The following is a 27,682-nucleotide window of genomic DNA, read 5'->3' as shown; positions in this document are numbered from 1 at the left end:
TTTTTGCTAGGCGTCACAGCAGCATGTTTAAGGTACATACTTTGACAAAGAGAAAAAACCCCACTGTCGCCACTGGATTTTATTAGCACGTTTGAGATGTAATTATAGGCGTTGGAGATGGGAAAAGTAACCCTCTTGACACATGCCTGACACTAATTCCCTCCACATTCTTCTCCAAGTTCGTTTATAAAACACTCCTCGTTGCCGTTTGGCTTGCCAGCACACGTCTCAAACCTCGAGAGCGCGGGAGCTGTGGCGCTCGTGGCGCTCGTTACTACTGCCGTTACCCTGATGATGATGGTGGTGCGCGTGGCCGTTTCAAATCCCAGGGACGCTCGCCAGCGAAGACGTCCCCAGGCCCTGAATTTGCTCCCGGGACTCGGTTGTGCCCTCTTTGACCCACGTTTTATTATCGTTCCTGACTTCTGACCTGAAAACAGCAAGCCATGTACTTGGTACCCTACCCGGAAGAGAGTTTTTCTTTTTGTCTGAGAAGGTGTAGGAAACTGCAGCGCTGTGTCATCAGGTGACGAGTAGAAAATCTGCCCGGTCAGTGGGAAAGTCTTCGATTGCTGGTCGTGTACACGGCCTCTGTCACGTTTCTTTTCAGTTCATTCCCAGTGACTTCAAAGGTTTTGGACGAGATGTCTAAAGATCATTCTTTTTGCAGGGAACAGTTGTTCTTGTAATAACGCGGCATTAGTGCCGAATGAGGCAGAAAAGAAAACATAAATCGGAGAAAATGATTACATTATTCATTTCTTTAAAAATGGGGCATTTGTGGTAGAAAATAAGTAAAACGCAGAATTTCCAGCATGCTGAGACCTATTTTCCATAACAGAGAAACACATGCTTTTTCTTTTTTGCTTTTTGGAGCACTTGTTAGAAAGGAAAATCACATTTCATCTTCATCGTTACAAGCACCGGGATGAAAAGGAATTTTAGCTGGGGGCTTATCCGTCCCTGAACGGACGGGAAGTAATTGGTTTAAAAAAATCTGTCTCATGCAGTTTTACAAATGATTACAACATGCTGTTCAAGACTGTATCCTCTCGGTCTCTTACGATGCTTTAAAGTACACATTGGCTCTCCAACCAAAAAACTTAGCTCATAAATCCTATCTAGCTCTTCTTGTGTTTGTCTAAATAAAAAGGTTTTTTAAATTATTCCGTGTTTAATTGTTTTTAGTTGCACTTGGGTGAAGCAGCGTTTGCTTCGTGGACTGCTTCCCCACTGGGTGTGGATCTCAACAGTGCCCCGTGTCGCGTGTCAGCGACTGCGGGTGGTACCCCACCTGCTCTGGCCTGGCTGCGAGGAGGGGCTTCACGGGACACCCCTCTCTTGCTGAAATCGCCCTCCTGACTTCCAGCTTTGCAGGGAGCAGAGGTGTGAAACCTGCAAGGCCAGGCTTGGGGAACGGCTGCTGCCTGCGCCCTGCTAGGCTGGCAGGCAGGCTAACTGAAACAGCCTGCAGTTGTCTTTCCGCACCAGCGAGGAGGTACTCGGTGTCTTCTCAATTATTTGCATAGCTATTAACAAAACACGAGGTTTGCCTCGGGTCATGGATTTGGAAGTCATAACTACTGTGTGAATGTATTTACTTGCAAGTTAATTAAAGTAACTTTTTAACTCTAATTTGACTTAAGTTAGAGTTACAAAAGATGGGGTCATTGCAACTGCTCAGCATACATCCAGAGCTGCCTTGTTTTCTGGCCACTGAATCAGCAGTCCCAGGTGTCTGAGCCATCAGGATGCAACGCTGCTAACAACCCGGCTGGCCACTTCTGCCTGCCTGGAGTCAATTAAGAGCTCAAGCCCCGCAGGAAGAGAAAGGTGTTCTAGCAGGCTTGTCTAGTCCATTTTCCCTGCCTCAAGTTAGGACTAACCGGACCCAAATCCTCTTGACTATTTGTGGCCTCCTACGTGTGATTGTCATCACTGTGCTTGCGAAAACTGGTTCTTCATTTCATTTGGCTGTCACTCTAAGACGTTCCCAGAGCATGAAATGGTTGGTCACCTGCAGTGCACTGAAATCTCTGGTGAAAAAAGAGACTTGTGCCCTGTCATTTGTCATATGATTAGTTCTTTTCCTTAAGAAGTGTAAATTGCAGCAAAAAACAGGGAACGTTACAAATCAAAGTAACGCAAATAGTATAAATTGTCTCCTCCTCTGAGATGTAGTTTTGCTGTTCATAAACCTTTTCAAGGCTCTGTGGTTTGCCAGCGATTTTGCCTTTGGCAAAACTATGTTAGCTTTATAGGAAATCTGAATACTTGATTCCTATGCAAGAAATGCCAGCCCTTCTTCCCCCCACTCTGTTTAGTCACTTCTATAGCCCGGATTCACAAAAACATTTTACAGTTAATTCCAGAGAAGATAGCGGTCACGGTTCCCACTTTGCATGACTTGCACCTCTGCGCAGCATTGGAAGGGTGATGCATAGCGATGGGACTGCAGATTTTGTGGCACCGATCCCAGGCCACCAAAGCTTTTCTGGGTAAATGCTTCCAAGCCCTTCAGACAGACCCTTCCCCTCCTGCTTTGTCGAGGGGGTGGCTGCTTGGGCGGGTGATCTCTTCGGCTTCTGGTTAGGGATGTGGTGACTGGCCACTTACTACAGCTGTAATTCAAAGCAGTCCTGGAAATAGCAATTGCCGTCAAACACCGTGTTGTCCAGATTATGCTATTCACACTGGTAACACTTTTGGAAATGCCCCACTGAGTATCCATTATCTCTAACAATTCTGAATACAGATTTGTGCAATATTTTCAAGCATAGACAAAAATTGACTTTACTCACAGCTGAATATAGATGTTAAAGGGAATCACAAGTAAGTCCCATGTGTAAAAAGCAAAAAATGCATCTATATTAAAAGAGTTTTGAATTCAAATGCTCCAGAGACAACCAGAAAGTTAGTAGCTTCCCTCATTCCCACCATATCGTCTGTAATAACTGTGTCTGCAGTGAGCAGGCATCAACCACTGGGTTTCAGACTGCCCAAACTACTGTAACTTCTGGGTCATGCAACCGTAGGTAGAGCTTTGCTTATATACTCTCTTCATTTCTATGCCAGAACATAACAGGGCAGCTAGGGCACTGGGCCTGAAGTCTCACCTCCAGCAATGGCAAGTACTTGGTGCCTGATAGGACAGCAAGAAAGCATATGCTATGCTTCAGCTGTAGAAAGGGAAAGCCCTCGACTCGTACACTGTTCGTCTCTGGACAAAAAACTTAATTCTTGTTTCATACCTTCTCTCTGCACAGGCAATATTAGTGGTCCAAGAACCACAAAAGTGCTTTGGAAATCAACTTCATTTAGCCTGATAATGAAAGAAGCACGTGGGGGAACACCATGACATCACAGTAAGGGAAATGTTAGAAATGTCAATTTAACTAGACTTTCAGATCTATATTTAAGAAAGAAACCAAAACAACTCATACAGTTGGGTTTGCAAAGTCTGAAGAATACACTGAACAATTAAACACATTGAGGTACAAAAGATAAAATATATTTACTGAAATATCAGTGACCAAGCATTTTTCATGAAGAAAACCAATATGATTTCTTGTGTAATACATGACTGGAAAATTAAACTGAAGTCTATTTCTTTCCTAGCAATCTCTCTCTCACTATTTCCTAGAACATCTGTAATAACCTATGTGCTACCTACACACAGGTTCCTGAGCTGAGGACAGAATGCCCTGGTTTCCACCTGTGGATTTTTCCTTACTGAGATCAAGTAGGACCATGTACAGAGAGCCAGGGATGACCCAAGACAAGGAGCAGGCACAGAGGGAGCTCAGAGGCCTTCTACTGCTCCCTGCTTCTGGCAGAACAGTTCCTTTGGAAGAGACATGACCACTGATTTTTGTTGTCACTGTGGAACATGTAAGTCCCACCCTGATGGCAGCACAGGTCGTATTTATGTTGAGAGGTACGTAGCAATGTCTTCTGGCAGATGTCCTCTTGGCCGTCTACACTCACAAAGACACACCTGTGTTGTGTGGAATGGCTGATGCACAGGGGGTGCAAACATGGAGGTTTGCTGTGGCTGTTCCCTTTATCAGCTGCCTAGTGGGCTCCAGATAGCTGTCGCTGAACTAAAGTAACTCCTTGCCCTTACTGCTGAAGGTGTTGACTAGGAAGATCTGCAGTAGCAAACGTACCAAGCATTTCAAAATTAGTCACTGCGGGCTGGATTCCAGCCAGCAGTTTTTCTGTAAGATATACATGAAGCAGGTTGAGTCCCTTTTAAAGATCTGGGTATCTAATCCTATGTAATTTTCTGTGACACATATTAGAACAACAGGTATGTGCAATCCTAGTCTTGGTATACTTAGTCCAACAGCTACACCCTTGTTATTGTTTACCTCATTTCATACACCACCATAGATACTATCTTTGTCAATCTGCCAGTTCTATACCACATTCAGAAAAGCAATGAAAGTCAAGGTACCCATGTGTTTATCAAAGGCCTCACAAAATATAACAGCTGATCTATTAAATGCCTCATCAGTCCACTAAGTGGTCAGGTGACTCAGGAATGATTGAGAAGCATTGCTTTGGTCCCATATACCGGTTACACATGAGATCAAAGTCTGATTTTCAGCAGCTTTACAACTCACAGGCAGACTAGACGTCTAGCAAAATATCTGGTGGGTTAGATCCTCCTGAAGAAAAATTGATACTAGGGTTCTTGCATCACTAGGTCTGAACACATTTTTTGTTTTCCTGTATGACCCCATATCAGCTGAAGTCACCTTGAACAGATCTTTACAGCACGTTATTGACACAGAAAACTCATGTTCCAGGCCCTATTTCTGGTAGCGTACTCAGTAAAAGTTTCTGGGAAGATAATGATGTGTGCAACTAATTTCTGAGCTGCACGTTACAGGTTTGCTTTAGCCTCTTAGTTGGCATCTTTGCCGTTTTATTCACAGGAGCTCTTTTGTGGTTGCTGTGATTCATGTAGCCTGTAGCAACACTACCTTTGCTTACTACTGTAGCACAAATATTAAACTCAATTTCTCTTAGATTTTCCCCTTCAAACACCGAAGAGTTCCCAAGCTAGCTTCTTTCTCAAGCTGATCATCTCATTTTCTATGTTCTGTGTAATGCCACATAAAAAATGTAATTAAGAACGTGGCATTCCCTGGGGCTTAGGCACATTGTAACACTGCAGAGCGATTTCAGTAGTATTCAAGATTCATGCTTTTCCACCAAGCAGCACCAAGCACCCTCTTTCTCCGCCCTGTCCAGCTGAGGAGGGGGAGTGATAGAGCAGCTTTGGTGGGGACCTGGCACCCAGCCAGGGTCAACCCACCACACATACTGAAAATACTTTCAAAGATACCAGATCTATGTACAAGATCAATACAAATAAAAGATTTTACTCCTTTCTACACATGCTGATTTGTTATAGTAGCTTTGATCATGGAAGTTATATTTACTGCTATTGTTTAAAGAAAGAAGCCTTAAACATTCATTTTTTAAATAAGGAGAGAATATACAGAGATACATAGACTTTGCAAAATGGGAACCTTAAAAGGCATCAGGTTTTGTTTCTGTGGATCTTTAAGCACCTGACATAACAAGTTGAGAGTCACCTCAGTTGAAACCTTGTCCTCTCAGGTGAGGTCAGTTCTATAATGATGTCCCAACATCCAATACCTGTGCTGACACCTCTTGTTTGGTGTTTGTGGGTAGCCATTAGACTGATAGCTTTTCTTATCATTCAGTCCCTTCCACTGAATTACAGTGAAAGCCACAGGTATCAGTGAATTCAAGAAATGCTGCATTTCACTGAAATTGCTACAGAAGAGCATTAGTTTGAAGAAATGATAAGCCACAGAGAACAGAGAATGGATTGAATGCTTTACTAGTTTATTTGTCCCTTCTAAGGAACAGCCATATGATAGTTCAAGAGTAGGTAAATTCTGTCAAGATCTTTCTGCTTTCTGAAGATCTTACTTCCTTTTGGCAATATGCTCTCCATATCTCTGATATCTCAAGTTGTGTGATTTTTGAAAACAATTATTATGAAAGAAATTGTTTTAAAACAATGGACTTTAAAGCAAAGTCTTTTGTCCTAACGTGTATCAAGAAAGCCTGTAATTTTCTGAATTGTTCTAGAAAATCTAAGGCTAGTTTAAAGTCCTGAATGGGGAAGTTCAGGAACCGACAGCACGTCATCCCAAGGTAATGACAAGTGGCAGACGATGCAATAGGTTACCTCGCTCGTCTTTCACCGCAATGATGCCAAGTCTGACTTGGTCAAGGCATTATGTAAGTTCTTCAGTTTCAGACTGCAGTAGCCCCGACCAGATGAGTGCTCACCATCTAGCACCATTAGCAATCTTTGTTGCAGCAATGTCAAACACTTGAACAGCAGGGCTGGCGGGGATGTGCCGTGGTTAAATTTTGAGAAGAGTTTCCCAGCTCCTGAGATAAAGTGTATCCAGATGTTCAGTGCTCAATCCTGAGATTAACCAAATTGACAAGATATTTATTCTTATTACACAGTTAGATGTATTTATGTTTATTTTCTGTGTGCCCTCATGACAGTTATAGCTGCCATCTGGGTCAGATTTTAAAGTCTGGAGAGCAGGTAAAGTAGTTTGTCTTTTCCAGAAATCACTGTCCTGATAAAATCCAAGAATGAAGAATGGAAGTTAGAAAGCAGAAGGTCTACAGGATCCAAATCAAAATACATTTGTACAAGGAAGAAGCAAGCTCACATATGAGGCACTTGAAAGCCTGAAATTCAAACTGACTTAGTCTCACTCTGATTTTCTTTGGATTTTATTTTACCATTTCTGATTTTTATGCTAGAAAATGCTATTTATCAGGGTCCTGTGGATTCTCAGACTCCTGCCCACTTTCTGCTCTCATGGATCTCACACTTGGATCGTGTTGCTGCTGGAATTGCAGGTACACTACTGTCAGAGTTGCATGTCAGAACTAGAGAAAAATTTAAAACTAGTCACTAGTGAGCTGAAGATATACAGCTCTTTTAATCTGTCTTGGTACATCTGAAAGTTGTTTTTCCCAAACTCTCTCCAGTTTGTGTCTTCTTAGTAGTGTGATGCCCAAGGAATGTGATGCTCACCAGAAATGTGTGTAGAAAGGCTCTTTCATTTAATTAACTACAAGTTCAAGAAATAGAAGAGCTTGTAATTTACCTTTAAATCTAGGTTTCACGTACAAATAAAATGTCTCATCTCATTTGTAGAAGGCTCTGGACATAGGCATCGATAAGCTGCAAAGGAAAATAACCAAATGTAAGTTCAAACATTGGAAACAATGCCTAACAGAAGAAAATAAATTAAACTATTTTGATTCTATAATTCCGTTATCCACGCTGTCATCTAACAAACAGTATCATTGAAATCTTTGTAAAATAAGCCAACATACAAATTGGGTAGGATAAGTATTAACTATAGCTCAAGGTTTATATTGCAATAGGAATATCAGCTCTAAGGGTTGCTTGTGCTGCTTTAAGCTGGGTTAACTAACATCCATCCAATAAAACAGCACTATTTTGAGGGGGTTTTGCTATGCTTTGCCAAACTATCTGGAAAGATATGAGTTAAAAAAGAAATCTCTAACTGAACTTGAGAGGCAGATATGCTTTGTAAGCATTACAATTTGTTGCTCCTCTGTTCTGACACACTGCACTATAAAATATTCTAGCTGTGCTGCAGGAAAGACTAAAGTTTCTTGTCCTGCAAGAAATGTCTTAATGTAGAATTCTGCTGTCAGTAAATAACCAGAATAACACAAACATGGGCCATGGAAAGCCATTTTTCTATATAAGGCACTATCAAAAATCTGCATGAACATCAACTCTCATTGATGAAAATGAAAGATGGAAGTGTACAAGTAGAAAATTCTTGAAATCACCCGTCTACCCATTGGTATCTTATCACCACAGTAATAAAGCACCTTCGTCTTCTTCTTGGGTCTCTTCCAGACATACGCTTTCAAATAGGAGACATCTGCCACAGAGAATTCTTGCCCCTGTGTAGGTTTGGTATTACACCAGATGCTTTCTAACAGCGGGCAAACCAAGAAATGTTACACGGCCTGTGTCCCCACGTTCACACATTACAAGAGTCCCATCACTACATACCGTTACCTTGTCAAGCCTTGTTCAGATGACACAAACATCTGCAAGGTTGGCCTGTAGCATACATGATACCATCACACTCTTCTCAGAAAGCTGTTTGGTATGAAGTACCCAGACAGCTCTCAGACTGGGACCGTAGGTTGAGTTCTCCAGGGCAATATGCTAACCGCTAGGTTTGCCTTAAAATCTGCCTTTGGTTTAGAGAAGCATAATTTTTTTTTTGCTGAGTGGCAGCACAGTTTCAACAAGAGGAGAAAGGGTGAAGACTACCCTTGTGGCTTTCCTAGAGATGGGAAGAGGTGTGGGACTGTCCTTCTGCCAGCACTATAGACTTGTATTGGTTTTAGCTAATTATGAACTTGCACCTTGAGCCTCATGACTTGGATGAACTCCATATCCAACCTGTTGACTGGTCTGGGTTTCGTTCTGAGGTAAGGAACTCTTCCTCTGAGCTGAGTAAGAAACTACCATGCCATTGAAGAATTGAACACTGGTGCTATGTGCCTAAACATCAGCTATTGAGGCACTTCAGACACCTACTGCAGCAAACCTGCAGTGTTAAACTCAAGAAAGGGTCCTGCAACCCTGCTACTGCACTGGTGCCTTCAGCAGCTCCCACGAGCAGCACGTTAATCCCTGGCGCACACTGAGCTTGTGCAGCCGAACCGACTTAGGAAGCCAAGGATGTAATTCCCTTGTATTGACCCTACCTTTAAATAACCACAATAACTGGGATGCAATTCCTCAGTCTCTTCACACGCCTAATTCCCAACGACTTCAATGAGCATTCCTGCCAGAGACAGAGCTGCGGAATTACTCCTAACAACTGGCATGACTTAACTTGTTCCTTCTTATAACTTTGTGGTTTACTTACATGTCAAATTGTATTTTCTGGGTAAGCAGAATGAATATAATAACCCCCTTTCCTCAAGTAGGTCAAGATTTTCTTCTTTTCTGCGGGGCAAATTACTGTAAAATGTGAACATTTCATGTCTTCTGTTTTTCATATTTTGGTTACTGTCATGTGGAGTCTTTTAGGTATCTACAGGTAACTAAATAGTACACATTAAGCTTCTGCTTTCCTTTTTTAAATCACAGGAAATGCTACATCTAGCTGAGAGCAGATGCTTCAGGATCTACGGTAATAGCTGCCACTGTGCACAATGTGAACAATTTAAAATTCCAACTTGATAGCATCTAAAGAAGTGGATATTTTTTGTGTCTTGATTTTAAGTGCCAAAAACAAAGGAGGAAAGAAAGTGAGCCACAACAGGACTACACTGATCCTATATAAAACTGATCAAGCTTACATTAAGTAGGGGGTTGAAGTCACTCTCTCTTGAGTGTTGACTAACTAGATTCCAGTTGAGAGTTATTTTATACTCGTAATTTTTAAATCTCAGAAACAGGCCATACCAGCTTTAAAAAATACATTTACACATAGTATCTATACATTCCATATGATGTCTGTATTTGAGGACATAAATCTTTTTCTTCTTCTTTCAGGCCTTGCAGAATCCAAAAGAAAGCAAGCCCTTTCCTGCTTGAGGGTTATTTGGTTGGTTTTGAAACTCCGCATTTCAGACATGAATCTGCAGTGTTTACCTGGGTACATGATTGCTGTTTTCTTGGGAGTGAGGCTGGATGCCTGGCTTCTGAAATCACCTCTCAGGGCAGTATGGCTCTCGCTCCTTGTGGCAGAGCCTGAACCCAAGATTCAGCACTTCAGCAATTGATCTTGGTTGCCTTTAGTCTGCATTCTTTAATTTTTCAGATGCATATTTTCCTCATATGATATGTGCTATTTAATCCTTTGGACAAGTTCTGTCCTTTCTACATTTTTCTGCTTCCTCTGAAAAACGCATGGCTGGATGAATCTAAAACAATTGGAAGTGTCCTTGAGACAACCAGCATTTAAAGGCAGGTAAAAGGCTGCTCTTGAGTTGTCTATGAAAGATGAAAAGAATGTAGCTTCCAGTATCTTATTTTTGTGACTAAATAGGTAGAAGGCATCATTAGCATGCCTTCAGCAAACTGATAAGCTATCATCTACCACGCTAATGAAATAACAAAGTAAAAAAACCCATAAACCAGGCAGCTTAAACCTGCATTTCTTACCCAGGAAAATCCCATCAATCTCACGGATTGCAAATCCTGGCCCATGTCCAATCAGGCTATTCAAGACATGTGGGTATACAACAGACAAAAGTATGCATTTTTTTCCTTATACCAGAGATGATCTGGGACCAAGTATAATACTCAAGACAGGCATGTCATTGCTTATTTTAAGCCTTAAAATTTTAGGCATTTCACAAAAAAATCGTACTTTTAACGAGAAAAAAAGGGGTTTCAATAGCTCCTAGATAATAACTGCTTCTGGACTTGAGAAACTTGGCACAGTACAACCATGTATTCATTTAACAGACACCACTGTGAAATGTGTTTTGCAATTTAGCACCTAAGGCACAACCTTTTGGTGCTTCATGCATTCAACTTTGGCAGCAGATATAGGGCGCCATTCATTGGCAGAATTAGGCTAGTAAGAGACATAAATATATTAGCAAATTAAGCCTAACTGTATCTGTATTTATAAAAAGCACAGTATCATCTGTTCTACTCCCAAACCTCGCTACATCAAGCTGACTGCACACTGGAAAAATTTTCTCCGAGGGCAATGTTCTCCAAACACATAAGCAATGCTCCTCCCTGACATCCAAGGTTTGAGCAATTTGGTTAGAAGATATGACAAGATTCAGGAATATTTTCAAACGTAGGGTTGCTTTAGTGCACAGAAGATATGCAAATTCTCTGTACTGTCAACCTAGGATACCATGTTTTCTTTGTGGAAAAAATAAACTCTTTTCCAGCATTGATAGACTTGTCCAGACAATTTATGAACAAAAAGCAAGAGGCACCCAGAAGTCACCACTGCCAAGACTGAGGTTTTGGGTTCCCCCCACCCCCCAGTGAGATGGGTAAGAAAAATAAGTGAATATTCTCATTGGGGTTTTTTTGGATTAAAACCAGCATGTATTTATCAAACACACCTCACAGTTCCTTGTAAATGTCCACATTTTCTGGTTACAAAATGCTCTCCAAGTATAATTTCGCCTGGGGAAAGGTCAGGGTTGTGCTAGCTAGTTCCAGCCTGCCCCTGCTCACCTGCTGGCTCCCAGCTGAAAGCTCTGTGTAAGAGCATGCAGGGCCCTCCTGCAGTGGACCTCACTCCCTGCACATCTCCCTCCCTCCAAAGGCAGCAGGCTGCGAAGATCGGGACTGCATCAATGCCATGCTACCAGTGGAGACCAGCACCCTGTTCCTGGCACGGTACCACGCTGGAGGAGCTGTGGTGGAAGGTGATGCATTCTACACATAGGCAGAAAACAGTTCGCACAGGAGCTACATAAGGAATTCATTAGAAAACTTAGTGAATCCCTGACTTCTTAAAATTATTTTTGTAGGCCACAATTATCAAGTATTAAAAAAAAAAATCAGGAAGAAGTTGATGTACAGCTCTTGTGAAGACTGGCTTTTACTATCCTCACAGCAGCACTTCTCACAAAAATACCAGGGGAGTAAGGACCTGCAGACGCCACTACCCATGCAGCCAGGCCACAGGACAGCGAGCAGCAGCCAGGAGTTACCACAACCATCCTACAAACTTTGCATTTCCATGAATTTCTTCCCAGTCCCTATCAAAATTTTTCCGTGCTCACCGTTTTCTACAGCAACTTCCCAGACGGGGACAAGGGCGGCCAAGGGCCGACTAGGCGCTACGGAGGAGCCGGCTGTGCGGTGACGCGCAGAGCCAGCAGGGCCGAGGTCTTCAGCCCGCCGAGGCGGCGGGACATGGGGGAATTTTTATGGCTGCAAAAATTGCCCCCGAGGCCCAACTGGGCCGAGAGGAGGGGAGCCCGTGAGGCCGCGGCTCTGAGGGAAGAGAGCCAACGGCCGCCTGGGCGGGACCTTGGCGCGGGGGGGGGGGGTGTGCCGGCGTCCTATTCTGATTGGCTGAGCGCGGGGCGTAGTCGCCAATGGAGAGCGGCCCGACCAATGGGAGGCGGCCGCGGGCGGGAGGACCGGTGCCGCCGCTCGGGGAGCCGGGGGAGGGAGGGGGAGAGGGCTGGTGGTGGAGGCTGTCAATCTTGCGGCGGTAGCCAATCGGCGGCGGCGGCGGTGGGACGTCGGGCGGGCAGGGGCGTGGCGTGCCGCGGAGCGAGGAGCGGTGACAGTTGCCGCCGGCCGCCTCCGCCTCTTCCCCGCGGGCTCCGGGCCGAGAAGCAGCAGCGGCGGCGGCGGCGGCAGCAGCGGCAGGTACAGGGCGGCGGGGGAGGCCGGGCCCGGCCGGGCGATTCTTGCCTCCCGAGGAAACCCCGGGATCGACCGTGCCCCCGGGTTCCGGCCCGCGGCGGGACAGCGGCTGTGTGGGCGAGGCGGGCTGCTGCGCGGGCAAGGCCGCAGCAGGCCCCGTCGCCAAGGCAGTGGGGGGTCGGGGGAAGGGGTGTCGGGCTGCCCCACGGCGGCTGGCTCCCGGGGCAGGGCCCCGCGGCGGGGCCGGGAGCGCCTGGCCGCCCCCCTCAGCCCCCCAGAGAGGGCCCGACCCGCCGCGGGACCGGGGCCCGGTGTCCCCCGTGCCCCCCAGAGCGGTCTTGCTGTGAGGGGAGCCGGGGGTGTGACAGCCTGTCCCCGAGGGGTGGGCAGGCCAAGCCGGCAGAGAGTCACCTTCCTCCTCCGAGCCTGTTGTCAGCCCTCCTGCCGTCCATGATACCCTCTTTGCCTTTGCAGTGGCCTCGGCCAGGGGGATGGCGAGGGGGTTCTGGTATTTCACCGCTGGGCTTCTTGATCTTTCTTGTCTGCCGATCTAGGTCCTGAGCCGTTTCTGATGTGGGGCTAGTCTGAAAAGGTAGTTTGGCATGTCTGGACTGATACCCCTCCTGCTATAGCTTGTCCCCTTGAACATTCACCCCCTTTGAATTCAGTTGGTAAAGGCTGCAGCGTGGCATGCAATCTTCTATGCTGTATCAACATGAATCTGAGTGGGTTTTGTGTATTCGATGACATATGGCATTTACCTTGGGGTGTATTTCAGGGATTGGGTACATACAGCCATTCAATTTACCTGTGAGGTCTGCAGGCGCAGTGCTCTTGTCTGGATATTCTTGCTCAACAGTTGAGCAAAGTTGTTCAAGTATGTTTTACAGCTGTGCTTTGAGTAGCTTTTTTATTCTGATGCAAGACCTTTTCCGCTTGGTGAAATGCCCTGGCTTCTGATTCCAGTACTGCGTGCTGCAGGGCACGATCATATTTCTTACTTCCTCACAGTTGGTAATAAGTTTGGGATTTTTTCTCCCCCCCCCCCCTTATTGTGCCCTTCCTCTTTCCTGAAGTTTCTGTTCATCTTGTCTTGCTGATCCTCAAACCCAAATTTTTCGTCACCTTTTAACTCCAGATGCATCCATAATTCTCAGCTTCACTCAGCTCTACTCTATGTAATCTCCCACACCTTGGCTAAAATGATGTAGCCTCACTAGCATAGTTTGCAGGGCATTCCTCCTCATGGAGGGGAAAGCCCTTTTAAAAATTTCCGATTAATATTTTCCAGCCTGAAAGAACTAAAAGAAAAACTTCAGATTGGTGGTCTGTAATTCTTCATGCAGAAAGGTAGCTTTCTGATACAGGGCAGACAAGACTTTCATTTCTTTACGGCTTTCATTTCAGGAATGTCTGGAAAATCTCCAAAAATATAGAAGCTTGTGATAGAATTAGCTGCTCTGGAGGTGTGCCAGGGGCCAGGATGTCACAGACCAATTAAATTGTAGGAGTTAAGCCAAGTTGCAATTTTGACTGCTGCAGCTGAGCTGAGTTTCTGTCAAAAATTTTTCTTGCACAGAGAAGTATTTTTTACTTGGAATTCTTGTCTTTTTTATTTGCAACAATATTTTACAAATATTTTGAAACATTGTCTTTTTTATTTGCAAAATCTGTGAATAACGGTCTTGAAAAGTATTAACACAAATGGCTAATATTTAACGGCATTGATGATAGACGGTAAAATGCCCAGAACTGATGATAGACGGTAAAATGCCCAGAGCTGTGAAGGTGCCATTCATCTCTTGCTGGAATGGAGACTACTGAGTCTTCCTAAAGACTTGGATTTTGGTAGCCAGTTTTGGTAGATGCAGAATATAGTCTTCTCACTTTGCTTAGAAGTGAGGAGTAGCAATGTAATATCTGAGGAGTCCACTGAAAGAAATGCGTCTCTGTTTAAGGTGAGACATCCAGTGTGCAGACCTTTTCCAAAATAAATTTAGAATTAATTTGTGACTTAATATTTCTGTCTCTGCAAGCAGCCTGAAATAACAACACCCTTGTGTAAAACATCCCTGGATTCTCCTGTTGATATTTAATAAGTATATTTTGGTTAAGTTTTACAGTATGCTTTTGTTGTTAGGTAGTGCAGCAGTGTCAAGGCTACTTAGCTCTTCAGTTTGCCATGGAGTACATTACAAAGGAGGCTGCATCTGATAATCAGAGTACTTGTCACTGTAATCTGCGATCTTCCTTTTGGTCTAATACCTTTTGCCAGTTTATGAGTGTGATGCTCTGCAAGACTGGAAACTTGAGCTTTGAGAACTCTTGGTCTTGCTAAAGTGATCATTGTTTCCTCAGTGGTTCTCTGCTCTTCCCAGTACTTGGTGCTGTGAGGAGAGCTTGCTTGAACAGCTTTTAAAATGCCTACTCCGTTTCCCTTCTCTGGGACATATCTTTACATTGACTGAGGTGAAGGCACAGGAAGGAAATGCAAGTGTGTTTGTCTCATGAAATTCTACTCTCAGATTATCCTTAGATGTTAACAGTACAAGGTTATGTATTCAAGGGAAATCGCTGAGTTTTACTAAGAAAATACAGGGTGCTATAATGATAGTTAATATCTGACATACTATTATTTTCCATCTATTTTTTGATGGTCTTAAAATGCTACAAACAGTGAGTACTTTATATGTAGGTGGCAATGTTTTAAAATCAAGAATGCAATTTATATAAAAAGTCACAAATTTTGCTTCTTAAAGCTGACCTCAGTTAAAACTAATCAATCCTTTATCAAATTTGATAATATTATCAGCCAAACATTATTTCAGTCAGGTGCTTCTTTCCAGTATTATATTATTTACTTCCTGATTTTGTGACAAGGTTTGTCTTATGGAAATCTTTGTTAGACGAAAGGCACTTCAATAGCACAAGAAGTTTGATAAACTTAACTTTCTTATTGTAGTTTATATTAATAAATCCAGTCACAATTTAAGGCACAATGAAAAAGGAACACATAGGAAAATTATGTGACTAGTTCATAGTTTTGGTGAGTCACGCAGTTTTCTTTCTGTTACTGTAAGTGTATGTTAAAATAGAAAAAAATACTTACTTGAAGTTAGTACCGCATTCATTTATACTTCATATAAGCTTTCTTGACTGAATTGCAAAAGAGTTGAGAAACCTGTAATCCTGGCAGTAAAACCACTTCAATCGCGTCATACATTTCTTCTGAAGTATTCTTAGTGCTAATTATTAACTTACTTTTTTTTTTCCCCCCAGATCTATAACAACATACCTGAAGTCAATAATGTTTTCCAAGCTAACCCGCTCTCAGAGCATTGCTGTTCTCTGTCGAGGTGTTCACGCTTCACTGAGTTCTGCTACCTCAGTTGCCACAAAAAAAACCATTCAGGGACCTCCATCCTCTGATTTCATATTTGAACGTGAGGCTAAATATGGTGCCCACAATTATCACCCACTGCCTGTGGCTCTGGAGAAAGGAAAAGGTATTTTATTTAGGTTTCCCTGGGTGGTGTAGATGGGATATGTGTGTGTGTAGATGGGATGGGATCATGGCGTAATGATTCTGACCTAATCAGTCTCTGAACCTTTGGGGTTTTTTTGGGGGGTGGGATGGATGGGATTGAGATAATCGATGAAATAAAGACAGCTAATTGCTGGTTAGAGAACTGGGTCATTATGCATAAGCCACCTGATAAAGTTGTAGTCTCTCTAAAATGACTTCTCTAAACAGAGGTCTAAGTTCTGATAATCTTCTGATAATCTTATTCTGATAATTCAGAATAACTCAGCAAGAAAGTTTCAAGAAATTTTGTTTCTTCTGTTACCTTGTGTGGAGAGGTTTAATGTTAATGTGAACATGAAAAGGTGCATTGGAACCCTATTTAAGTTCTTGTGTACTGTTCCTGTACTATTGCTTAATTTAAATTTATTCTGGTTTTTAATTATGTTTAAGGGGCTTTTGTGCTCTGCAGGTTAAATTCTATGAGTTTGTATTGAAATGCTATCAGCGTAGTGATCCAGTAGTTTTTCTTTATTGATACACATTTAGACAACTCAAAGCTGTTGGTCTCTTAAGTTTTGAGACTATTTGGGTTCTGTTGGTTTTGTTCTTTCTTTTATGACTTCCAATTCTTATTAATTTTCTTACAAAAGTATTCTTCTCTGTCTGCTTTTTAGGACCCAAAACAGGAACTTGGAGGGGAAGAAATATTCTGATATTACTTACTAACTTAGTGGAATAGCAGCTCTAAATGGGAAATGCTTCTTTTCTTGATTCCTCATTGGGCATTTATTTGTACTGTACTAGTTTGTTGCTCATGCTCTCCTTGTCAACTGATTATTTTCTAGTTAGAGGGCCTTTCAGGTATGCCCTAAGGAATAGCGAGAGTACCATTTCTATTTGTCCAGGTTGTGTTGTAATTCTTAGCTTATACCATTTAGTATTATCTCATGTCTTCTTCTATTTTGTGTATTGACCATACCTTTGTTTTCTTAGGTGTTTATGTGTGGGATGTTGAAGGTAGAAAGTATTTTGACTTTCTGAGTGCTTACAGTGCTGTTAATCAAGGCCACTGTCACCCAAAGATCGTGAATGCTCTGAAAGCTCAGTCTGAAAAACTGACCCTTACATCCAGAGCATTCTACAATGATGTACTTGGTGAATATGAGGAGTTTGTCACCAAAATGTTTAATTATAACAAAGTTCTTCCAATGAACACAGGTAAAAAAAAAAAATTATTTTTGTTCTGTTTCTTGTCTGTGAGATTCAATGGTTTTGTAACATTTGATACTGCATCAATGGCCTGTCTTATGTACAAGTGTGATAATGGTACTGCTTTATGTTTTAGGAGTGGAAGCTGGAGAAACTGCCTGTAAATTGGCTCGGAAGTGGGCATACACTGTGAAAGGAATTCCAAAATACAAAGCAAAAATTATTTTTGCGGGTATGTAAAGTGCGTGTTACAAGTTGAGGTACTGAGGAGGAAGAGATCTCTAGACACTGCATGTAGCACTCTCTTTTCTCCTATACCTGTAGTGATTACTTTGCAGTATTCTTAATGCTTCAGTTTTTTCCCTGAAGCAAGTCTGTTGAAGGTCTCTGTAACCTTTGATACTTTAATAATGTAAGCTCTCAACCTATTAACAGGTTATGTTATGCTTACATATCTGCAGTTGGTGATTCTAATAAAAAACTACTGTTGTGGCTACAACAGTCTTTGCAGGACCTTAAGGTAACTAGTGATAGAACAAGAGGAAATGGCCTCAAGTTGCACCAGGGGAGATTTAGATTGGATATTAGAAAAAATCTCTTTACTGAAAGGGTTGCCAGGCATTGGAACGGGCTGCCCAGGGAAGTGGCGGAGTCACCATCCCTGGAGGTGTTAAAAAAACGTGTAGACGTGGCACTTCGGGACATGGTTTAGTGGGCATGGTGGTGTTGGGTTGACGGTTGGACTTTATGATCTTAAAGGTCTTTTCCAACCTGAACGATTCTATGATACTCTGTTGACAAAATATTCTGTGTATGCTTATGCTATTTGATTTTAACCTTGAATAGTTACAATGAATTATAAACATTTTTTAAAATGTAATGTCCTTTAAGAAACGCATGTGATCTTAACAGACGTGTTTGTAAAAGCAAGAGATATGAATATAATTCCTATGACAAATCAATTTCAGATCCTCTCCCTTGTGGAGGTGTATGCATCGAGAGGCAATGAGGATAGTTGTGCTTTGTCAGGAGCTGCTGGTAATGTCTGTTTTTGCAAGGGAAATGCAACAATGAGCTTAAATACAGGAAGGAAACCATAGTTAATACGGTGGTTTATAAAGCTTTATAAACAGCAATTGAATATATAAAGTGGACCTTATTTGTACTACTTAACCTTTTTAGTTGTCAAAAATTGATGAGTGGCTGCCTGAAGTCACATGGAAAGTGTGTTCAGTCCTCCATGCTGAATTTTAACTCCAGCTGCATTTTAACTGCTGCTTGGGTGTTAAAGTGCAGTATCTTTTCATTCCTAATTGGTTGATTTTTATGTACCTTTCTCGTGAATTCATTCCTTAGATTGCTGCCACCCATCTCATAGATTCCACATTTGGGTTAAGCCTGCTTCCCTCTTAGGCTTTCCCTACCACTGGTTTTCTTCTGCATTCTTAAGGTCTTCCAGAAGTTGGCATTAACCCAGTAAAGCCATACTGTAGTCTTGATCATATAATCAAGGTAAAAGCAATATTGCTAAAGTAAATATGGGACCCTGGAAAGTCCTGATTATATACGTGGTATACTTCCTCTTTTCATCTGCCTGCTCCGCTTGGCTCTGTAACAGGGAGAAGTTACCTGCCTCTGAAGAGGCTATTGTGCTTTGTTAAAAAAAAAAAAAAAAAAATTATGTCTAATTGAAATAACTTACATTTGGTATTCTTTGGTTATAGGTGAAGTACTTTTCCCAATTCTAATGTTCTGTATTTTATAAAACCTTCCAGAATAGAGGCTACTACTTCAGTATTGACTTTTTTTTTAATTGCTACAGCTGCAAAATACTGGTTTTGACTTTTGTTGCATATAGTAGCTGAACCATAAACTATCATTAGGAAGCATTTATAAATTGAAATTCATAGTTCAATTACGCATTATGGATTCTAGGACCGATTAGATTAGATTTTTTTTTTCTTCAGGGAATTCTTTGAACAAGTATATTTCTCCCTCCTTCTCTTCTGTATATATTTTATTTTGCACTTCAGTCAACTAACTTTTAGTAAGTGCTTTCTCATCTTGATAAACTGGATATGCTCTCCATTTTTATGATCCCATCCCCTGAACCACAATATATAATTATGTGCCAAGTAGTTGAGAAAAAAAAAAGTAATCCTTCTCTTCTCAGAAGCCAGCATTTTGGCAGGAAAAAAGCTCTCTTGGGTAGCTAGGGTCAGAATAAAAAATGACTTTAAACATCAGTCTAGAGAACTTGAGGTAGATGCTGTGCTTGATAGTGAGCCAGTAGGGACACTGGACTGCTAAGGTGGAGACAGCCTGCCATCAGCAGATAGACTGCTCTACTTCATGTAATTTAGTCTTCAGGGCTTTGTTACAGGATACAGAGGATTGCGCTAACATAACCTTGAGGTGATAGGCACGTGACTCAGCAAAGCATGGCAGGGATTGTTCTGCTAGGAGGCATTGCTATGGTGAACAGTGTAATGCTATTTACATTGGTGATTAGAAAGAAGGGATGCCTAGAGGTGGCTACGTCAGTAATAATTGACTTCAGGATTTCCTGCAGATTGAGAACATCCTCTGCCCCTAGGATCACAGTTACACAAAGAAATTGGTGGGGGAAAGAAAGAAAAGGCTTGTAATGCTATGAAGGTGTTGAACCCTTAATCTTCCTTAGTCTTATTCAACATCTTAGTAGTGATTAGCTGAGAGTATGTTGATTTAACTCAAAAATTAAAATGAAGATATCATAGGCTTGGTGATAGTTGGTTCCTAGACATTTTAACTGATGTTTCTGTATGAAATAGTGCAATGTCACAATACTTTTACAAATATGAATGGCTTCTCCTGGAACTTTGAAATGCACAGAAGTGGGTTTTTTGATTTAGGCTTATGGGCAGCTTTATTTTTAGGACCTAAATTCTGGGTGTTGTTTACTTTTTTCTGCATTTAATGAGTAATGTTTATGTAAAAGCTACACATCTTCCTTAAAAATATGTTATCTTTCTGAGTTGTTTTCAATTTTTCAGGCTACTAACAAAGCTTATGGAAATTATTTTGTATACTTGCCAGGTCTTACAGTATAATTTTCTTTTGGTTTTGATATAGCAACATCATGTATTTATGGCATCAATGTAAAATGCTAGCAATTAGGAGAAGGATGCTAATATGCTAATGTTAGACAACTCTTAAAATGCATTACCAAATGGAAAGTGGGATGTCCTATAAACTGTTCTGGCTCTTACTTAGTTTTGTAACAATCTCCCTCTTTATTTTTTTTTTTTTTTTTTTTTTAGCTGGCAACTTCTGGGGCAGAACCATGTCTGCTATCTCTAGTTCTACCGACCCATCCAGCTATGATGGATTTGGACCCTTTATGCCAGGTTTCGAAGTGATCCCATACAATGACCTACCAGCTCTTGAGGTATTTGACAATTTTTGTTTTCTTGTAAGAAATCCCGTTACAGTGACTCATTGGTAAATAGCAAGGCAGGAAAATCAGCAGTTTATCCTTTGAAACATGTGCTTTGACATAAAGATATATGTATCTAGACATATATAAGAAATATATATGTTATAATTACGTATAGGAAGTGTGTGTAAATTCTGCTTTGGTTTTGATTTTCAGCTTTGATTTAGGATGTAAAAGGAAAACAACACGATCTGTTTCATTTCCCATGTCACTAAGATGTTCAAGGTACCAATGAAGAACAGCAGATAAGGTGTAAGGGTATTCAGATCAGTAGCATGCATTCCAAAGTCAGGATCTGGATTCTGAAACTAGTATCTTTACCTACTTTTCTCAGAAATGCTGTGCATTCTTCAATGACCAGATGAATAGAATTCACTGCAGTTGCAAACAAGTCTTTCCAGTTTCACAGCATCCTTAAAACCATGCTAAGCTGGTGTTTCACTGGAACGCTAGTGATTCTGCATTTCCCTGGGTTTTCTGAGATGCGTCCTGTCAAGCTGTTGGGGAGGGTTGACCTTGATTAGTCTAAAACTTCCCACCCGCTTAATGTGGGCTTGGGTATTAAAGGGTAGATGGTGCTTGATGGCATCCATAGTGTGCTGGGCTTGGGACCTGGGAGGCAAGAGGGTTCCAGCCAAACACAGATAGTCCTGAAGCGCTAGGAACGTTGGCATTGACACTTTTCCATCATCTAGGTACATCGTCTCCATGAGTGACAAGTTGGTTAGTCCTCTGTGCCTGTTGGGTCTGCTTAGTACAAGTGAGTCGGCTCTGGAGATTGGAGCATTTATAGGACCGAGATTCTTGCCTCCTAGGAGTTTGGTTAGGGGAAACAAAGGTCTCTCAGTGTATTATAGTTGCAGAGTGGAAAAGCTTACTCAGATTTGAACCTGCATAAGGCTGCCCATTGTGAAAGCCCTGTAAGTATTTAGTGGCTTTCAGCCAACTTTACTGAGGCTTTGAACGCGCTCTGGAGACCTGAAACTTAGATCCATGTCCATCAGACTGATAACTGAATTTGTTCTGTTTATGGGGCAATACTTAGTAAATTCATGCTGGGAATCATTACATCTCTTGAGTCTCATGGACTTCTAAACCTTTTAGAACTTGATGGTGCAAGCATGTAGCTGTGGACTTTGCTTTAAGGTGACAGAATTGTTCTGGAGAAGCTCCATTCTTTTTTGTTGGAGGTGTACTGGGGAAGCATTGAGCAATTGTTTGTCTTGTGTGGGGTAATGCAAAACTGAGTGTATTTCTGAGGTAATTTATGAACTGATCTGATAACCTGTTTGTCTGGGTTTGCAATTTTTAAGTTTTGTAATTTCCCAAGCAAGCACACCAGCTGATTTTTCTAGGCAAACAGTGACATAGGCTTCTGTGTTGGAACTGAAATGGCACTCAGGGATAACCGCCTGACATCAATACTATTATTGTCATTTGAAGTAGAACACCAGGGTTAGAGCTAGGTTCTGCTACATGTGTTCATCTGTATATTTGCTAAATTTGACACCAGTAAAAGTTTTTTCTTTTTGTCTTTCCTATCCATATGTCCATTTTTACAGCGGGCCCTTCAAGATCCCAACGTAGCAGCTTTCATGGTGGAACCAATTCAAGGTGAAGCAGGTGTAGTTGTTCCTGACAAAGGTTATCTCACAGGAGTGCGGGACCTCTGCACAAAACACAATGTAAGGAATTCGCTATAACAAGGTGGATTTAGCATTACACACTGTGTTTACTGGCATATCTTGTAAGGTCATCCTCATATGCAAGGTACAGGATTTCATAAACTATTTAATCATTTCCTTTTCTTTCAGTCAAATAAGGTAGGAATACTTCTTGTATTTCCTGGCAATAACTTACCAGGAAGTACTTCTCAGCAGCATGTCTTTTTCACTGTTTCTTACTACTGTCACCAATTTAAGTTTCTAATGAATGTTCTTGAAACTGCATTTATTTTAAATTAATTTAACTTCTGATTTATTTTTCACATTATAAGTTTCTTGGGCCAGAAGCCAATTTCTGCAGTGGTTCTACCATGGCTATCGAGGGACCTTGTTACTGGAGTGCATAAGTGCTATCAAGAGTTAGTAACAGTAGTGAGTCACAGAATGAAACACTAAAGAGAATGGTCATATACTTACGAATGTTCTTTTAAGATCTCTGAAGAGCAGAAGTCTTACAGTTTTGTTCTTTTGTTTGGAATTTTCTCAGATTCTGTTTCATATCACGTTCCTGACTCCTATTCTGAATATTATGTCCTGCCTGAATTCTACTAAGAAATGTTTAGTGTTGAAAATGGAGCATTAGATCCATAATTTCTATTCTGTGCTAGTGAATTAGATTTGCATTCAATGTCTGCGGAAGGGTGGGAAGATGTGGTTATGTATATTCTCATGGTCTACTAAGAAATGTTTAGTTTTGAAAATGGAGCGTTAGATCCATAATTTCTATTCTGTGCTAGTGAATTATATTTGCATTCAGTGTCTGTGGAAGGGTGGGAAGATGTGGTTATGTAGATTCTCATGTCCTTCAGTTGTCTTTGGGTACTGCTAATTCTCACAAGCAGGCTGCCATGCCTTCTTATTCCAGGACCAATTTGGTCAGCCTCTCCCACAGGCCTAGGCCACATCCTTTGCAAGTGTAAGGAAAACAACTAAAAAAGGTCTGCTGATTTAGAGCTTTTTTTCTCTTAGTGTTGCCTGTTTGATTTAAAGATCAGTAGTCTGCGTTCCAATAGAATTCTGATTCTTAATTTGGAAGTGCTACCCATAAATCCTTCTATACCTTCAGAGGAAGGTATTGACACATAATTAATAAAATTGTCTTCATTATTGCTGCGATACTTACCTCTCAGAAAAAATAAGGGGTACTTTACAAATAGTAGTATGTGACAACAGTGCAGCTTAGGAGAACAAGATCAAAAACTTGGAGTTAGGTTCTCAGAGTTATTTAGGCACTTAGACATCAGACTACAAAACCTACAGAGTTGCTAAAATGGCATTTTTCAGAAGCTTCCAAAGGTCAGTGTACGAATGATGCACTGGGAGTAAAGACAGACATATCCTAACTTTTTGGAAATCCCACTCATTGTAATAACACAAATAGATTTTGGTTGGACAACCCTGTGTGCAGTATGCCTTACATAGAAAAGAATACACTAAAGATGTGGGAGAGAGATGACAGTATGTTCACTTGTAAGTATTTTGACATTTCATAGAATATGTAAGTCTCCAGGAGGTTTAGAGGAGGTAAAAGAAGTACCTTCGTGTACTTAGTGTGACGCAGCTGGAAGGTCTTTCACTTACTGTGTGCAATTATGCTATATTGTTTGAATTGAGTTAGGAATGGGAGCGAAAGTCTTTCTCTGTTATGTGTGGATTTTTCGTCTTTTTGTCTCTATAAAGGTTCTGTTTATTGCTGATGAAGTACAGACTGGTTTAGCCAGAACAGGGAAAATGCTAGCTGTTGACCATGAAAATGTGAGACCTGATATAATTCTTCTTGGAAAGGCCCTTTCTGGTGGCTTATATCCTGTGAGTAACAAATAAATATCCATTTGTTGAATAATGATTTTTAAGTAATTAACCTTGAAAGTCTGCTAGTTGGAAGGCAAACAGATCTGATGTTTGCTGTGCTTGGAAATTGATGCTTACAAGGTTAACTGTGATTTGTGACACCGATAGCCCAACCTGTGAGAGACAGGTAAGAAAATAATAGAATACATAATGTTACATTTATAGCTGAAATGGCTATATAGTATCCTGAACTTTCTGTGTTGATAACTTGACTTCTTAGGGTGGCAAGTTGTTAGATACCATCTTCTTAGGGTGGTGATTTTTAGGTGTTCTGGCCTTTGTTGATTAATTGAAGAGATTTGGTATATCTCTTTTCTTCAGTTTGATATTACCCTATCAGAAAAATAAGTGTCCAGCGGTCAGCCTTTCATTCTGGAATTACTAGTTAGTCTTTTTTACTCTCTCTGGAGAGTAGTTTATTACCGTCTTGCTGTGATTAATTTCTAGATGAATTCTGTAAAGGAAAAAAAATACTAATGTGTGTTAAAACATATATTATTAAGCTATTTCTGGACAACTTGTTTGGCATGCCCGCATGATTGATTTTATCCTCTTTGGAGTGACTTAAATTCCTACTGATTAGGCTGGAAATTACAACATGCCTTGAACTGTTTTGGCCAATTGAAAGTATTTCTGAGTTGTTAAACAGAGTATTAAAGCTTAAACTCTTGAAATAATATTCAGTTTGGAGAAATGCTCCTCAGCTGTAGTTAGATGTTATGTGTTACCACTATAGCTAAGTGTATTTAAGGGATTAAGCTATTATATGATTGTCAGATATGCTCTCCTCTATACAGAGCTGGGAATCTAAATGTAATTTATCACCACAGGCTGAAAATTATCCTTTCCTGAGCCCTGAGGAAAAGTTTGCTTCAGAGATATTTAAGTTTACTGTTCTAAATATGTGTAAATGAATTGGCTGACCTTTCCATTTTAGGTCTCAGCAGTACTATGTGATGATGAAGTTATGCTGACCATTAAGCCTGGTGAACATGGATCTACATATGGAGGAAATCCATTAGCTTGCCGTGTTGCAATGGCAGCACTGGAGGTTTGTGTGTTGTAATAGAGATTTGGATTCCATAGAAAAAAGGGTCTCACAGTGGCATGATCTTTGCTTAAATAAATGATATTATTTGTTATGCCACAAGTAGAAATCTAGCTTTAAGTAAGACTGGAAAATTGGTAGTGGGTAATTGTTTGCATAGATCACAAAACAAATTCTAAAGTCTTTACTGGAAATGTGTCCTAATTTCTCTGTTCTTATGGTCTTAATGTCTTAAATGACAAAACATAATTTATCTAGGGGAAGTTTCAAGGCACTTATGTAAATGCGGTAAAATAGTTTCACTGATTTCACAAAGGCATTTTTAAATTGGCTTATTTTACTATACCATACTGCAGAGGCTGCTGCTCTGTGAGCTTGATAACACATATATGCAACTGGAGCTCAAACAGAAGCTAGTAAAATGTCTTGTCCAGAGTCTGTATTTTAGTTATTCTGTGACTGCCTAACTGACTACGTGTAATGCAAGTCACTCAGAAAGCCTCATCATTACCCAATATGTGGACCTGGACAGATTAAGAGTCTTCAGAGGTTTACCGTTTACTTGTAAGTAACGGCAAATGAAAAGTTGTTAATTTAGAAAAAAATTTCAAAGAGATTATTGTTTCTTGTAAGCATGAATGAGTACGGGCTTAATACTAACCCACTTGGATGTGCAGCCTTTGCAGTGACACTTTGGATGCAACAGCTTTTGTATCTCAGCAACTGTAATGTCATTAGTCATCCATTCCGGCATGGTACAAAAAACAAATGCAATGCCCTTCAGTTGACTGCAGATCTGACTTCCCTTTAGGTAATTGAAGAGGAGGACTTGACTAAAAATGCAGAAATAATGGGTAACATACTAAGAAATGAGCTCATGAAGACACCATCTGATATTGTAACTTCTGTAAGAGGAAAAGGACTATTAAATGCAATTGTAATTCGGGAAACCAAAGGTAAGGAAATATAATCAACTGCACAATCATAGCACGAAAAAATATTTTTCAACTTAAATAGAAAGTATCTTAATGGAGTAGGGGGATGGCTTATAGGCATCATGTTTGGTTCAGGTCTCGCCTATAGTACTGTAGTACCTACTGGAAATTTATTCAAGCAACTGTGTGCTATTAAAAATAGAGGGTTTTTAACTAAGTAAATCTGAACAATTTTTTTTTTAATTATTTCAATTCTTTTATGATTTGATGTTCAAATGTTCAAACCTGATGGTGAATCTAGCTCCCAGCAAATATCCTTTTGTCTCCTCATTGGAAGATTTCTTAATCTGTAATTTCTTAGGACATGCACGTGATGCACTGAAATTGAGGCATAAATATAACCTTGTCTGAAGTCCTATCCAGGTATTCTCTTACCTCCACTTTGCATGGTTCACTTTTTTAAATTTATTGCTACATCTAGACAAGCACTCAGCTGTGAAGGAGCAAAACTTGGTGTGCTGGAGGCAAACTTGTGAGCCCCTTCAGACAAATTGCAGTTTTGCAGCAGTCTTGCATGTTCACTGCAAATCCCGGGGAGTTGCTCAGACGCTCAGAAGTGACCGCTTCATTTGTGAGAAGGAACGCGCTTCATCTTTTCACTGCCAGATGGCAAACAGTTTACAGTCTGGCCCCACATACCATGTGCTGTAATTGCGCCACTTTTTCTGCTGTAGTGTAAGTGTCTTTTTTTCTCTTTCCTTTAATTGTAGACTATGATGCCTGGAAGGTGTGTTTGCGGCTTCGTGATAACGGACTTCTTGCCAAACCTACGCATGGTGATATCATTCGGCTGGCACCGCCGCTTGTGATTAAGGAGGATGAAATCAGAGAGTGCATCGAAATAATTCATAAGACCATTCTGTCTTTCTGAACACATGGCTTTTAAAGTGTATCTGCTGCCTGACCCAAAGTGGTGTGTTGAAATATGTGTGATGAAGGCCTGCTCTTGAAGCAAGCATCTCTCATTCCTTTATCTAAGAGGACTTGACTCTTAAAACATAGCTATGTCTTTAAATTATAATGGCTTTGAAGAAAATAAAGAATGATTTTAAAGAGTTTCCAATCTTGGAATACTTGGAAATAAAGTGGTGAGGTTCTGTTCATCTAGTTGTGTACCTACTGAACAGTTAAGTCAGAATGTTTGAGGGGAGATATCTGTAGAAATCTGTTTAATTGTTGAAAGTCTTGGCCAAAGTTTAAGCTGTAATTAATATATATTTTAGTAAGGGTGGTCTTGCACTCTCATATCACTCTCCAAAACATCACATTTGGCATTTTTGCCCCTTGGTGAGATGTCAGTCGGGTGGAAGCACTTGTCATTATGGATGAATATCTGTTTCTCATCTGTAGCTAGAAAAAACTTCTAACACTGAAGGTTTGACAAACTGGGTGTTATGCTGGTGAACTTG

At 41.0% G+C, this 27,682-nt stretch overlaps 1 protein-coding gene and 1 long non-coding RNA gene across 3 annotated transcripts; one reads left to right on the top strand and one right to left on the bottom strand.

Moving 5' to 3' along the window:
• Positions 1 to 64: 64 nt before the first annotated feature.
• LOC128147467 (uncharacterized) lies at positions 65 to 11,493 on the bottom strand. Its single transcript, XR_008237027.1, has 3 exons — positions 11,294 to 11,493; positions 7,185 to 7,261; positions 65 to 1,529 (listed from the first exon to the last, which is right to left on the bottom strand). It is a non-coding gene; the product is annotated as an uncharacterized LOC128147467 (long non-coding RNA).
• An 845-nt stretch (positions 11,494 to 12,338) lies between these two features.
• On the top strand, positions 12,339 to 27,331 carry OAT (ornithine aminotransferase). 2 transcript variants are annotated; one of them, XM_052798962.1, is made up of 10 exons: positions 12,339 to 12,445; positions 15,722 to 15,948; positions 16,962 to 17,186; positions 17,314 to 17,409; positions 20,480 to 20,607; positions 22,218 to 22,340; positions 24,060 to 24,188; positions 25,168 to 25,281; positions 26,090 to 26,234; positions 26,984 to 27,331. In XM_052798962.1, the coding sequence occupies exons 2-10, from the start codon at positions 15,750 to 15,752 to the stop codon at positions 27,142 to 27,144; spliced, it is 1,320 nt and encodes a 439-aa protein (XP_052654922.1). In that variant the 5' UTR covers positions 12,339 to 12,445; positions 15,722 to 15,749; the 3' UTR covers positions 27,145 to 27,331. The 2 variants fall into 2 exon arrangements, with proteins under 2 accessions (XP_052654922.1, XP_052654921.1); XM_052798961.1 differs by having other exon boundaries at positions 12,414 to 12,436.
• Positions 27,332 to 27,682: the final 351 nt, after the last annotated feature.

The sequence above is a fragment of the Harpia harpyja genome, chromosome 10 (genome assembly GCF_026419915.1).
Source record: "Harpia harpyja isolate bHarHar1 chromosome 10, bHarHar1 primary haplotype, whole genome shotgun sequence".
Lineage (NCBI taxonomy): Eukaryota > Metazoa > Chordata > Aves > Accipitriformes > Accipitridae > Harpia > Harpia harpyja.
Note: the sequence above shows the minus strand (reverse complement) of the source record. Positions and strands in the feature narration are given on the sequence as shown.

Bases quoted from the DNA above. Each gene is read 5' to 3' on its own strand.
- OAT (XM_052798962.1), top strand. From the start codon at position 15,750: ATGTTTTCCAAGCTAACCCGCTCTCAGAGCATTGCTGTTCTCTGTCGA. The intron at 20,608-22,217 runs GTATTTGACAAT...CCATTTTTACAG, and splicing joins ATGACCTACCAGCTCTTGAG to CGGGCCCTTCAAGATCCCAA. The intron at 24,189-25,167 runs GTGAGTAACAAA...TTTCCATTTTAG, and splicing joins TTTCTGGTGGCTTATATCCT to GTCTCAGCAGTACTATGTGA.